The 15,421-nt window shown below is 40.9% G+C and overlaps 1 protein-coding gene across 1 annotated transcript; it reads left to right on the forward strand.

Moving 5' to 3' along the window:
* The first annotated feature begins 9,304 nt into the window (after positions 1-9,304).
* Positions 9,305-11,625, forward strand: LOC109199397 (uncharacterized). Its single transcript, XM_019354732.2, has 2 exons — positions 9,305-9,961; positions 10,414-11,625. Exons 1-2 carry the CDS (start codon positions 9,305-9,307, stop codon positions 10,531-10,533), a joined length of 777 nt encoding a protein of 258 aa, XP_019210277.1. The 3' UTR covers positions 10,534-11,625.
* The last annotated feature ends 3,796 nt before the right edge of the window (positions 11,626-15,421 follow it).

The following is a 15,421-nucleotide window of genomic DNA, read 5'->3' on the forward strand; positions in this document are numbered from 1 at the left end:
TTGTCCTGAGTTCTCTCTGACTGTCTCCTTGGTGCATTTAAACCCCTGTTCCTCCCTGTCCTCATAGTCTGTTGTTTTCATCTCCATTATCAGTCATCATAATTTTACCATCTCTGTGCAAGTCTGCAAATTTCTTTATTAAATCATATGATTCTTAAATTCATCAAGTCTCTCTGTGCCTGGGTCCTCGTCACAAAACATGACATCACCGTTTTGTACATTTTAACACAATTTCATCCCCACATTTGTGAAAGAAAAGCAAAACACTTCTTTGAAAAGTCTGTAACAAAACCATCAAATCTGATAAAGGTTATTTAAATGCTGCTAAAGAAGAATGGATTGGAATTTAAAAAAAAAATACATATCCTAACCTTAATTACTGCGGGAGAATAATGAATGATGCTCATAGTCAGTAAAAAGTAAACTGAGTGCATTTTTTGGACAGAGATTCACTTTTAAAGTGTATGTATAATATAATACAGATACATAAAAAATACACTCCAAAAATAGAAGAGTCCTTGAAATGTACAAATGTACAAAATATTATTAAAAAATTAGAAAAATGGAGACACCTTGGCCTATGGTACAATGTATACAGTGTATGAAAAGGTCTTTACTGCAGATACTACTATGGCTCTGCAGATTTTTTCTTTTCTTTTAACCTATGTCGCCTCACCTTGAGGTTGGCAAATCTGTCTATCACATTTTGGTGGTCAAGTCTCTCAAGCATCTCTTTCTCAACTGACATCACAGCCAGGTGCTGGAGTCTGCTTTGACCCATGGTCCTTCTCAGCCAGGTATGGAGCTGACTCAAGACACTAAAAGACCTTTCACACCTACAGCTGCTAACTGGGTTTGGTAGGGCAACCTGAATAACAGTTTTCAGTGTGGGGAAGATCTGATTATCCAGAAGATTGTACAATGTTAACATATCTGGAATGGCACCAGCCTCACTCTTGAGCTTCAAAAAGTTTTTGGCAACCATGACTTCCTCTGACTGAAGTTCAATGTGGTAATGCAGTGCCAGGGCTGACAACCCAGTTTGTTTTGCAGATTCTGTACAGCAGCTTTAATATAGGGAGAACACAACGTCCAGATTGTATGAGTAAAATTAGTTGTTGTTTTTTTCTTTGCCAGTTTAACAGTTTCTGTTTTGCCTGTTAGTATTCCCTGCCTGTTTTCTTACCTGGTTCTTCCTGACCTTGTACTTTCTCCTCATGTTCCCCTCTTTCCTCTCTCCCTCTTTGGACTGACAATCATACACAAATAGATTGTATTCAATTAGATTAAAGAAAAAAATACTATAAAGATCACAAATAAAAAAGTCCTCTCTCAGTGTACTTTCAACCAAAAGGCAAATAACCAAACCACATGTACATCTAATAAAGGATATAAATATTGAAACACTGATCCAACATTATCCTTTAATGATCTTACACTTTTACCTGGATGTGGCTCCTTTTTTTGAAAAAAACTTCCTCATATCCATTATGAACCTGGCTGTCTCTCTGCACACACACACACACACACACACACACACACACACACACACACAACAGGAGTTATAAGGTTAATGGGCATCCAGTCAGTCAGCTAGTTAGTACCTTGGGTTCAATATCGGCACATACACATAGGACAAAATAACCAGTTTCTCTCATTAGGCCTACATTTCAAACAGGACAGTGGTAACAACAGTTGGCTACGGACAATGTTAAGTTTTAGATTTTTAAATAGGCTATATAAATTTCAATGGGAGCAACAGGACGGTCAAATATCGCTGATTTTACTACAGAGCAGGACGGATTGTAGGGTAGCAAACATCGTAGGGAAACACGTTTCCAACACTGCAGGTTACCTGGGTGTAACGTTTTTCAGCTAAAATGAAACATGGCCTGACTCCTACCTAACTATATAAAGAGTTACTGAAGGTTAAATGCAGCTAACATGTCCTGTTTTAAGCCAGGCACTTACACCTCCGCTCTGCTGTGTCTCAGCACCATCGCTCTGGCAGCAACGGCGCTACAGCCAGAGTAGGGGAGAGGCGAGCTGCAACAAACCATTTTGGGAGGGGGGGGGGTTATCTATACTTTTGTTGTTAAAATGTTCCATCTCAATTAAGTACTGTATGCTTTTATATTTTTAGTAGTGTGTCCCAAAAACAGCAAATATTGTAAAAAAAAAAAAAAAAAAGAAAGAAAAAGAAAAAAAAGAAATAAATCTTTGGGGGTGCTTTGATTCATTTTGGGGGCGCTGAAGCACCCCCCAAAAATGGGCTAAAATCGCCCCTGGTTCAGGTCACTGATAACGCCTTGAGTAACTCCAGAGTGTAAACACTAACTCAAACCTGATATAAAAATAAATACATCTTAAAAAGGCAGTCAAATGTGGGCACCGCATGGACACGAGCAGTGGCGGTCCTGGGCGAACACTCCCTCTGGCGTATATATTGTTTGGAGTTGAGTCTGTTACTGTTACTATTTTTACCATTTCTTCTTGGAGCAACTGTAACCCACAGGGATTAATAAAGTATTCTGATTCTGATTGTTTCTGACCTGCCATTTTCCAATGACACATCTGCTTACCTGTATCTTTTGCTCGTTTCTCCTTGTAGGAGTCATAATTAAATGTGTTGAATTTTAATGATCACTGGTTTTTCATTTGTTTGGTTGCTATGGTGATGTGTAACGGGAGTCACGTGGGTGCTAGCGGTGACATTAAGAGGACGTTGTCAGTCTGTCATTCACTGGTTTGATTTTGACAGAGCAGGGCTGGGTAGCCGTAGTTTTTGTTGACCGCAGCACAACGAGTTTCCCCTTGTTGCATTAGAGCCTGTGATGTTTTAAGAGTCTGAATCGCGAGCCGATCACGTTACTCTGTAAACTTTTCAAGCACTTTAATAAACAAGCAAGCAATTCCACCTCTCGCATAAAGTTGACAGCGCGTCAGGCAAATAGGCAGGCTCAGTCCCCGGCCTCTAGCGACTGTGGAAGTCGCTCCACTCCTCCTCTTCTTTTCTCTTTTTTTTAAACTTTAAAAACGGGTTGTGTGTGAGACTTTAAATCAACAAAATATAAAATATACATTTTAAATTGTTATTGATCCCTTTACTCCTAGTCCTAAAGTGTATATTTATTTTTTTACTCTTAAATATTTATTGTTCGTTTCCTTGCACTGCTGTAACTGGAGCCTCGTCGTCTCGTCTCTCTATATAGCTGGACTGTATGTAGCGGAGATGACAATAAAGTTTACTTTGACTTCAGCAGCAGGCGCACCGAGGGCTCTCGCGCTCACTTTTCGCGTATAGAATTTCGAAAAAACATCGGTGCAAATTATAAGTCTGTATCATAATGTCTGGTGTTTTCGTGTTTGTTTTTATTTTGTTTTATTTTGCGAGTTGGTTATTAGATGCCGCTCCAGCCAGCCAGAGAATCGTCCGCCGCCCCGCCCTCTCCTCCCTATGCAGCAAGCAGCAGGCGCACCTCGCAAACGGAGGGCGCCCTTACTCCCAGCAAATGGGCGATAGAAAACCGATCGGTGCCTGTGCCATCCCCAATATGCGCTGGCTGATGTCGGGGCAGCATGAGTACGAGCATTTTTTTTTTTTTTGCCGATGCCCGTGATGCCGCCCCGGGCAACCGCCCGTGTTGCCCGTATCTAAAACCGCTACTGGACACGAGCGCTCCTTAACAAACTAGCTCAAACCATGCAGGGAAATCTTATAATGTAGAGATGCCATGTTTCTCTTAATTAAAAACAAAAACGAAAAACTCAGACAAGTGCATTGTTTAAGTATCAGGTTTCTTTTTTGATGATATCAATGTTAATACAATAATCTACTCATGTCTTCCTAGTCAGGATTCCTTTGATCAGTTTCTGAAAATATCTGTCCCCCTTCTTTCCGAATAAAATGTGTTAGAAATGTCCCCAATCTTCTTCTTCTTCATAAGGTCACCACTCCATCTCGCTCTATCCCAGCATGCTTCTCTGCCACACCAAGCCTCTGCATGTCCTCCTTCCCTCCATCTGTGATTCTCCACTGTGGCCTTCCACATGAAATGACAACATTTTAAACTCTGCACCTTCAGCTATTCCTTCCGTTTTTTTCTATATGTCACAGTCTCCAAACCAAACATCACAGCAGCTCTCACCATCTTGTAAACCTTCCTTTTGAATTTTGGGCATGGAACATAAAACTCGTTGCTGACTTAAACATACAGACCTTCAAAAACGAGAAAGCATGAGTCCTTGTTTCCTTTTTAAGTATTTGAGTCAACACAGTGTGGCAATGTGACCACAAGACAGAGCTTGAGCAGAGTTGCTATTGTGTATTTCCTCTGTTTGTCCTGCTGTATAAATCACAAACTGCTTTCATGTTTAAACTGGACAGAAAATCTTCATACTGGTGCTGTGAAGACTACACGAATGAGACACATGTATGTGTCTTAGCAGCCAAACACACCTGATGAGCCACACCATCCTCAGCCTCCACCTCTGCTGCCTCTCCACCTACATAGCTGAAGATGAAGATGAGCAGCATCATCGTGTCAGCTGAATACAGCACCTGCAGAGAGGGAGCACAGACATGTGAACCAGCTTAGAGCCGAGCTCAGCTTTGGACCAAAACATAGAAAACAAGCAGTGAGAACAACAGATCAGCACAGCTTTGACCTGATGTGGGGCCTCAGATTGCTAAGATCGTTGCTGAGGGATTCCCATGATGCACTTAGTATTTCTCCTTAGTCAGCTTCCTCACTCACTATGTGTTAACAGACCTCTCTGCCTTGAATCATACTTGCTATTAATCTCTGGCTCTCTTCCACAGCATGTCTTTATCCTGTCTTTCTTCTCTCAACCCAACTGCTCACAGCAATTGGGAATTGAGAGACCTGATCACCAGTGATGGACACTAGATCAATGTTAAAATTGGATGCAGTTTGTTTGCACTTACCAAAATAACTACCATCTTCATCTCATGCAGCTGCCCTGGCGCCAGCTGGATGCTCACAGCCAAAGCTGACAGGAATAACAATTCTCGCTTAGATAACAAGACTGTTGTTGTTGTGACGATCTTCCTTCCAGGCCACCTGCATTCACCGAAGATTGACTTTTGCCTAACCGGGTGAAGGGACACTTTCTCTTGGCTAAACATGGAACACACACACACGTGTACACTGACACAGACCTTCACTCCTCCCCTCCAAACGCCTTCGAAGCTTCTATGTTGTGAGATGTGACGATTCATGTGCTATGTGCTGAGGTGGTTTTTTTCTGTTCTCAGACTGATTTCCCTGTTGAAGCTCAGTCTGGGGGGAGTTCTTATTTTCTCCTCGCTTCACCTGTTCATTTCATTTCACTACATGTTGTACTCTGTATGATTGTGTATGTGACAAATAAAGATGTTTGTTTGCTCAAGGCTCACTGTCATGTGGACTGAAGGACATGAGACACCAACTTTCTCTCAGGGGCTTTCCTGGCCTGTTTGGCTATCACAGGAGCACGTTCAGTGAGAGACTGAGATTACCAAAAAGCAACACTGACCGATGCAGGAAATCATTTGTTAAATATCAACACTTCACCGAGTTCTTTTGATTTCTCAGAGGCATCCGATGGAAGACACACTGCTCATAGGCCATTTCACACTTTATTCTAAAACAAATTTACTTCTAGAAGGGAGATGCGTTCTGCATGCCACAGATCTCAAAATCGTGACGCGCGCTTAACAGTTTTATTACCAGCTCTCTTTTTCTAGTCTAAACAACAGTGTTCCAGTAACTTTCCACTAGAAGATGGTCCCATGTTATGTACTTTTCCCCAGACAAGCGTGAGTGAGAGTCTACAGCATTCAACCCCCAAGGACACGTAGTCTAAAGCCTTTATTTTTCAGGGTCGTGTCCACTTAATACTACACCATATAACTTTATAGCACTTATTAATAAAAAGCATAGCATTATTGAGGCACTTCAAATAATTACATCTCAACACTCCTGCCTGTGGCCATAATAATGTATTGTTTGGAGTTTAGTCTGTTACTGTTACTATTTTTACCATTTCTTCTTGGAGCAACTGTAACCCACATTATTTCCTTAGGGATTAATAAAGTATTCTGACTCTGATTGTTTCAGGATGACCTGCCATTATCCAATCACACATCTGCTTACCTGTATCTTTTGCTCGTTTCTTCTCCTCCTCTTTTCTCTTTTTTCTGAGGACCTGATGGCTTTGAACTTTTCTTGTCCATCTTCCATTGGTTTTAATTTTGCACTCCAGTATGAACACCCATCCCCCAACCCGAGGATCACCACAACATAACCTAATAGACCTACACCTTAGTTCACAGACTCGCTTGTTTCGCACAACCCAGGATTCAAATCATGAATACATAATGGACTTGGATTTACGACATTAGGAATGAAATGTGCTCTATTTGGAAGCAGCCGCCCCCCAACCCCGCTTCAACAGGTTGTGTGTGAGAATTGAAATCATCAAACTGTAAATTATTAATTGTTATTAATCTCTTTACCCCTAGTCCTAAAGTGTATATTTATTTTCTTACTCTTCTTATATTTAATGTTTACTTGCACTGCTGTAACTGGAGCCTCGTCGTCTCGTCTCTCTATATACTGGACTGTATGTAACGGAGATGTCAATAAAGTTTACTTTGACTTCAGCAGCGAGCAGGCGCACCGAGGGCTCTCGCGCCGCTCACGCAAAAAGAATTTAGAAAAACATACAATGCAAGGGCACATTAAGTGCAAATTATAAGTCTTTATCATAATGCATGGTGTTTTTATGTTTTTTGGTTTGTTTTTACTTTTTTATTTATTTTGCGAGCAAGTTATAAGATACCGCTTCAGCCACCCAGAGAATCCCCTGGTGCCCGCCCTCTCCTCCCTGTGCCGCAAGCAGCAGGCGCACCTCGCACACGGAGGCGCCCTTACTCCTTGCAAAACCGACCGGTGCCTATTCCATCCCCACAATTTGCTGGCATGATGTCGGGGCAGCACGTGTGCGACCAACTTTTTTTTGCTCGTAATGCCGCCCCCACCTGGATGCCACCCTTTGCCACCGCCCACATCGCCCATACCAAAAACCGCTACTGGTTTCTGATTAGTAGACAATCTGCTGACCTCCTGAGCCTCAGTCACCAACACATTAGCAGAAGTCACATGACCTATTTTTTGCCCTAATGGGGCGTGAAACTATACGTTCTTGATTAATCAGACTCAGTGGTATCAATGACCTCATAGTACTGTATCACCCCAATAGAGCATCGAAAATCTCGCACTGCAGGCTCCTCCAGTCATGTCTGGCCAACACATTTTAAAAGTTGGCTCACCGTGATTTTTCCCACGTAAATTCATGATAACAAATATTATTATTATTATTATTATAGTAGTAGTAGTAGTAGTAGTATTGTCTACGGTGTTTAAAGCAGGCGTGTCCAAAGTCCGGCCCGCGGTCCAGTTTTAATTGGCCCGCAAGTAATTTTATAAATAGAATAGAAAATGGCCCACACTTCAACTTTTGCTTGAGTTTATTGCACTTCTTAGTTTTAACACCAGGGGGAGCTGCTGTTGATCAAGGCAGTTGCTCCACCAAAAAGGACAATCACAGAAGAAATTTACCCCAAGTTACTAAACATGGCAGAACCAAAGAAGCGAAAGGTAGAAAGTGAGTGCAGAAAATTTCAGACACGGTGGGAGAGTGAATATTTCTTCAAAGAATTCAAGGGGAAGTGTGTCTGTTTGATCTGCACTGAAACTGTGGCAGTTATGAAAGAGTATAATGTACGACGTCATTATGAAACCAAACATCAGGCCTGTGCATCCTACACTGGTGCTGAGCGAGAGCAGAAATTAAAGCAAAGGGTAGCTATCCTGCGGGGTCAGCAACAGTATTTTTTTTTCGTGCTCAAATTGTCCAGGAAAAGGCTCCAACAGCAGCTATGAGGTTGCCCAACTCATCGCAAGACATGGCACACCTTTTTCAGATGGAGACCTCATAAAACGCTGCCTCGTTAAAGTCACCGAAATAACGTGCCTGGAAAAAATGCAGGACTTCAACAACGTCAGCATGTCCAGAAATCCAGTTGTGCGACGCACTGAAGACTAGTCAGCCAACATTAAACTGCAACTGTCTGATAAAACTGTGCTTTTGATTTTTACTCCATCGCATGCGATCCGAGCACCGATGCCACAGACACCGCACAGCTGCTAATTTTTTGCGGGGAGTGGATGAGAGCACGAGCGCTTTAGGTGAGTAAAAAATATATTCCACAGTACCCGTGTGTTAATGTGCATGCATGTGCAGGTACACATGCTTCAAATATCAATAATGCGCATCAATTCTGTCACTACCCTGCTTTTGCGCACCACTTTCTTATATGCGTTTATCTTGTTAACACACAGAGTACACTCCGCTGTGCACAGCGCATGCACACGCAAAGTCAGCTGATCTCATCTGATGCAGATCTGCTCCTTGATCAAGTGACATTTGTCCGGATTTTTGCCACAAGTGGCGTACGATCAGCACCGCGGCTGGATGGCCCGATTTACATACCCAGCGCAGCTGATACTCACCAGAATAATTTACTAAAATTATATGCACTCCTGTTATTAAGTCCAGTTCAGTCTGTTAATGTTGATAATCGTTTCAAACGAACGTTAATAGATGTTTTGCTAAGCCTAATAACTTAAATAACATACTTGAAATGTACCCGTCCCATTTTCCCCTTTATTGTTTTTTCTCTGTGCTGTAAATCTTCTGTCTAAGAAGAAATCTGCTGCTGTTCTGAGAATGAGCTACCAAAGCTTTTTCTGAATAAATCAATAAAGATCCATTTATGGAAAACTGTGATGAAGGCAGTTTTGTCTTTAATTATATTAAACAATATAACACATTTGACCACTTTTAAGTGATTTTTAATACAGTAAAGTTAAGGTTATATACCTAATTTCTAGTAAGTGGCCCAGCCCCTCCTATATTTTTATGTATGTGGCCCTCAGCGAAAAAAGTTTGGACACCCCTGGTTTAAAGCATCACTGAACAGAAAGTGATGATCAGAATATGTTTGTTTAATATTAGCACCTTGTGTTACGTCTTATTGCCAGCTTCAGTTACACGGGGCAGAAATGTATTTAGGCTAGCACCATTTACAATGACGGCGTACGCCGGTTGGACGAACCCTGACATCACATCAGTTCATGCGCACCGTTCATTTCTCTCAGTTTCTAAACCTAACGGAGCTGCGCGATAACGCAGAAGAAGGTTGATAACGGAAACGCTTCACTGTCAGATCGTCAGGATGAGCCTTTCATCAATGTTTGTGTTCTTTCTTCCTTTTATCTGTGAGGGGTTGGGAGCGCTGATCCAAACCACTGTGGGGGCAGATGTCGAGTTTCCGCTCTCAGAGGAGTGCAGGAAGGGAGAAGGCACACTGTATCAGCGGCTGGATGATGCCAGCACTCAGCTCATCGCATCTCTAAATGGTTACTGGAAGCCAGGGCGAGATTACACTCACCGTGTGGTCGTAGGACGCGATTGTTTAATCTTAACAAATGCTAACTTCAATGACAACGGACATTATGAGTTTACCTGCAACAGGAAACACTTGGAAGCTTACAAGCTGGAGGTATTTGTGCCCTCTGAAGTTGCTGTATCCGAGGGTGGGGATGCCATCCTCCCGTGTCGCTCCGTCACAGCGGGCCAGTCGGTGAAGTCTGCGCGCTGGAGGAGAAACGGGGAAGTACTGCTGGAGCTGAATGGTCGGACAGGGGGAATCACATACGGGAATGACTTTAACAGAAGCCGGGTATCGATACCATCTGACTGGGACCGACGGGCAGACCTGTCCCTCACCATAAAGGGAGCTCAGCAACAAGATGGAGGAGTTTATTACTGTGATATAGAGAAGGCCGAGAAACACCGCTCTGCTGTCCGCCTGCGAGTGCGCAAACCACCGGTGAGTGCACCACACCCTGCTTTATCTGGCAAACTGATTGATTTACAGCAGAAACGCTTTAAATACAACATCTGCACTTGATGCCTTGCCAGTCAGTGACTTTCTGCGTGTGAATAACTTTACCATACTGTGTCAGGGTGACTCTGCTGTAACAACAGTGATTACAACAACACTGATCTCTGTCCTGGCAGCAAAGACTCACAGTTCAGGTTTTAATTATGTCGTTCAGGAATTTAACAAGATAACAGGCACCTGCAGGTGATTTTGTGGCTTAAACTGGGATTAACCCTTTCCCCTCCCCTACTCAGATCACAGATTGCACATAAACATTTCGTCTTGATGTTTTGCTGTAAACTGTGTGATCTTTGATTTGCTGTAAACTGAAAGGCATTTAAAGCTCCAACAAACTGCACTGACTAACACTGATTTTCATGTCTTCTTGCCCTCTGCAGGAGTCCTACCACTGGATATGGATCACAATCATCATAACAGCAGCTGTGACATCTGTGATTGGTTTTGCTCTCAAGCTCTTTTGGGGCTGGAGAGAGAAGACCAAGGGTGTACATGCATGAAGAGAGCAGAGGAGACAGTGCCTGAAACAGTCCACTAAATGACCAATCATTTATAATCAGGAGGAAAGCACATCTCTAAAAATTGCCCTGCCAAGCCTTCTGATGTTATACTGCCTATAAAAATAAATAGAAATAGCTTTTTGTAGTGCATTACTTTTAGTACCAAAGTCCAAACCCAAACCTTTATTTCAGTGTGTAATGAAAGTCATCATGGCAAAATAAACAGCAGATATCTGCACACTGCTAACTTACAGTATAAAGATAAAAGAATACACATACAGAGATTTCTTTCTGACTTTTGACTTATTGATTTATTTGTGTCTTCTTCTTCTTGGCAGCTCTTCACTTGGTACAGTTGAAAGTCTGTCCTGAGAGAGAAGGTATAGCTTGGTTATAACAACAGCAAATAATCAATTTATTTGATTTCTTCATTGATCTGTAAGAGGCTGGAGCTTATGGTTAATGAATTCAACAGTCTGGGTCGAGTAGTTGAATTTATTATCATTGTGTTGAGGAGAAAAGAGTCTTCAGGCCTCCAAAAGACCTTTTAAAGGTTCCAGGTGCCACCAAGTGTGACTGAGCAGGAGACTGAATGTGGATATAAATGTTCATTTTAGATTATTGGCTGTAGGGTAAGGTTTCTATTATGATTTGATGCTAACAAGTTTAATTTAGTTCCTTAGTTTATTTGATGAGGACACCCTGTGCTCATCAAATAAATGAGGTTTGTGGGTCAGTTGGTTGCAGTCTATGAGGGCTGCTAGTAAATACGAGAGGCTGTTGCTGAAACCATAAACCAGCAGCCATGGTTTCAGTTTCTAGCTAATTAAAGGTTTACAGTTTTATGTTCCTTCATTTGTTTGCTTTATGGTTGTTTACAGGCCACAGTGACAACATGTGGTGAATTTGCTTGCATGATGAAAACACTACAGTTGGACTTCTTCTACGTTTAAAACTTTAAGGGATTCTGTTTTTTCTTTAATAACTGTGACTTATACATTTTCCATACCATGAAGTTACACATACATTCTGTCTTTTGAATTAAGTCCACTTTTAATCATTCTATGCTTCAGTAAATCTGTGTGATTTTAATGTGTGGCTAACTCAGCTTCTTCTAGAAATAGTGACTCAATCACCTACTTAGTGGAGTCCTATACACAGACAGAAACATCTTTAATGAAAAAGAGAGCAACAACCAGGATGAGATAGACCTTTGACCTCTACATGTGGAGTCAGGAGTTTACATCATGCATCATGGGCATAAATGTCATGACAATTTTCATCTCAGCCGTGCAGATATCTTTGAAGTGGCAGGTGCTCAAAGTTAAAAAGGGGCACATTGAACCAGGCACAACACACACTCATCAATAATCTAATATGGGATGGCATCATACTATATCACTGTTGTGAGGTGGCAACAAGGCAAAGCAATCGTAGCCTATGTTTTACCTGATGGGTACAATGTTGTTGTTGATAGTGCTGGAGGGCTGTGCTGATGTGAGACTGTAGACTGTAAAAAGTCCATAGAATAGATGGTAGCTGATTAAACAAGTGTTATGAGATAATAACAAAATGCAAAGATCGGTGACAGTGCCTGGAACCAATAAGGCAACAAAAAACTGTGAGAAATAAACTCGGCTCTGCCTGTGAATCATTCTTTGCCTCTCTTCCTCCTTCATCTCCTCATCTCATCTATCACTCTCAACTTGCTGCACATCTGAGAACAAGGCACAACTTGCTATGGCAATAAACTATTATGTAATTATCCACACTTAACAACTCTTGCACTTAATCTATAATAACATGATGACAGAAAAATGTTATAGAACCAAAACATTCCAGTTGTGCTTATTATTATTTTTATACTGGGATACCTCTCCAACAACTGGCACATGTGTTAATGTTACCTGTGCTCTTTGTAATCCAGCTGCTGATCCACAACACACAATTTAGTATTGCATTAATCTATTATGTAATTATCCACACTTAAAAACTCTCGCACCTAATCCGTAATAAAATAATGATAGGAAATGTTATAGAAACATCCTTATACTGTCACGGTTCTGGGTCATTTTGACCCAGCTTTTTCACTTTCTTGTATTTTGGTATATTTCTGTATCATGATTTATGTTCTGGTTCTTTAGTTGTGCTATTTTGATTATTATTCTAGATTTAGTTCAGTGTCAGTTTGCGTCTTTGTAAATTGTTTCTTGTTTCCTGTTTTACTTTGAAGGTTCCTGTCTGATGTCAGTGTGTTCAGTTTTACATCCCCCCTGTCTCATAAGCCTTAATCTCTCCCAGCTGTGTCTTCCTCGTGTTTCCCGTTCATGTTAAATCATGAGTAATAAGTAAAATAAATCTATATACATAAAACACACTCACACACACACAGTGACATTTTAGACCTTCTTTAGAATACTGTAAATAATGTGGGCACAAGTTTGCATCATCTCACATAGCAAGCAGGTCTGGCATGGATTTGGTATCAAGCCGGCACTGCTGGCTGACTTCTGGCATGATAAGTGGTACGTCATCCAGATATGGGCCAAGCCTGCCATAGATGGCACTGTTTATGTTAATAAAATGACAGATAATGTTTGTTGTGCTGTTGCACACACAGCAAAAAATGCACCTGTGCGCCTTTTTGACCTTGTTCCCAGCTCGTAACCAGCACGCTCTGCCGTTAAGGGCGATCATTGGTTAATGGTCATCATGTGACTGATGCGAGACAGATCCTTTTGTTTAGCAAAACTGTGATTAATAGTTAAATGTTATTGTTGAGGGGCGCAGGCAGGACTCTGCACGCACACACAAATTTTAATTTTTTTTTTTTTTTTTTTAAATTGCCTCAACAAAAGGCTACTTTGGGCACCCACGGTGACACTGGTGTTCCAGCAGTTTCCAGTTCATGGCAGGCTTGTGCCTTGTTGTTCCTGAACACCCAAACAAATTTCCTCTGTCAGAAATTAAATTATGTTGTATTTGTGTTTGTTCTAGTTAAAAATGATGTGGCCAGGAATTCAGCCAGTTGGCAGGGGCTCACAGCTTAAGAGGGAAGGGGGGCACAAAGAAATACTTTACTTTCTTATTCTTATTTTATTTCTTATATCTAGCTTTTATAAAAAAGCTTGCGAACAAAGTTTTTATCTGATGTAAAATGTATAGAAATCATACATATACCAACAAGACCGTGTACATCACTGTCACAACAGCGTTTGTTTTCATTCAAAGGCTTTATGGTTTTAATACCTGGTGGGCCGGTCTGTAGTCAAATTTTTTGTCCCAGTCCAGCCCTGCAGGTTAATACTGGCAGTGTCACCATGTCAGCTGACTGTATTTCATCATCAGCCAATGTTGTTCTTTATACATCAATATTACCAAAGTTTATCATAAGGCAGCATAGAAAGTATTTACTTGCTTTCAGGTTTTATTCAAATGTTAGTCTTTTCATTTGTTTCCCCACTTTTTTCCTGTTTCAAAATCAAACACCAGTTTGTGGGAAGATTATCTTCTTTTTTTAATAGGCAGATAAAGTTTTGCATTGGCTAATTTGCCAATTGTATGTTAAAAATATTCGTATTTTAATATTCAAAAATGTTTTTGCCCAAAACATATGTGCACTATATGTCAGTAAAAATACTATGCAAATATTGCTGTCCTTGAATGCTGAGTAAACACTGACAAAGCACTGATTGTATCTCTTGTACTTCATCAGCGCAGTATCTAAAAACTTTGCACCGTAGTGGTTAAAATCTCATTCTAATAAGAGTCAAAAGCTAATTCGGTTATTAGGTTTACAGGGTTATTGAATGATGGTTAACGGTTGGTAGATTTTTTTTAAACATTATCTGCCAATTACATCTGCCACCCTTCTCAAAATCTGTGCCCCTACCTGGCCCCCCCAACAAACATTTTCTAGACACACCACTGCCTGTTATAAAAAAAAACACCACTATTATTGTCAGTGTTATTTTATATTATTGTTCTGTTTATTTTTATCATGCTGCTAAAGTACTTTCCTCTCGTGGGACAACAAAGAATTTGAAAAAAAAAAAGTGCAATCGCACTGCTGTTATAGATCCTGATTGATGAGCGCATATTTTGAATCTAGTAATGTGGATTTTTGAGACCGTTCTAATTCCCGACGCTTAACATAATGAAGATTTGTCACCTAGCGTAAAAAGTTACACTTAAGGAGTGAGAAGGTGTTGGTTGTTAAAGCAGCTTGTCTGGTGGTGCTCACTGGTTTCCAAACACTCAGACTGCTCAGAATACTTACACGTAGGGTTTCACACTTCCTCGCCTGTTAGCTGAATTGTTGTTGTTGTTGTTGTTGTTGTTGTTGTTGTGGAGTCACTGAATTTCTTAAGGTCTTCAAGTTAGCTTTCGATGCAGCATACATGCAGTGTCCCTGTTGTATAAATGAAAGAAATACAAAATAAATAAATAAAATACAACAAAACAACATGTCTCTGATTACCTCTGACATTTAACAGTCACAGTCGCATTAATTTAATCAGTAGACGTGGAAGTCATGCAGCATGTTTGCTGTATGCCTTTAAGGTCAACGATCATTTGTAGGCTAATTATAGATGGAAATTAATTCTGTCAATAGGTGATCTCCCAAACATCTAACTTCTGAATATATGGCCATGTTTTCTCTCCTTGTAGAATGCAGCTGTTGCAAATGTGGAAAGGATTGATGGCCCAGCATTGGCACACGTAGAAGAATTAAAAAAGAACCTAAAAATGACCAGCCTGTAACAAACAAACGAACGAACGAACAAACCAACCAACCAAACTCTTTAAGGGTGTTTGAACTCCCGCAAAGAGGGGAAGTGAGACATTGTGCCTCTCTGTAAATCATTTTTCGCTCAAACGCTGACAC

This window comes from Oreochromis niloticus, linkage group LG3, assembly GCF_001858045.2.
Source record: "Oreochromis niloticus isolate F11D_XX linkage group LG3, O_niloticus_UMD_NMBU, whole genome shotgun sequence".
Lineage (NCBI taxonomy): Eukaryota > Metazoa > Chordata > Actinopteri > Cichliformes > Cichlidae > Oreochromis > Oreochromis niloticus.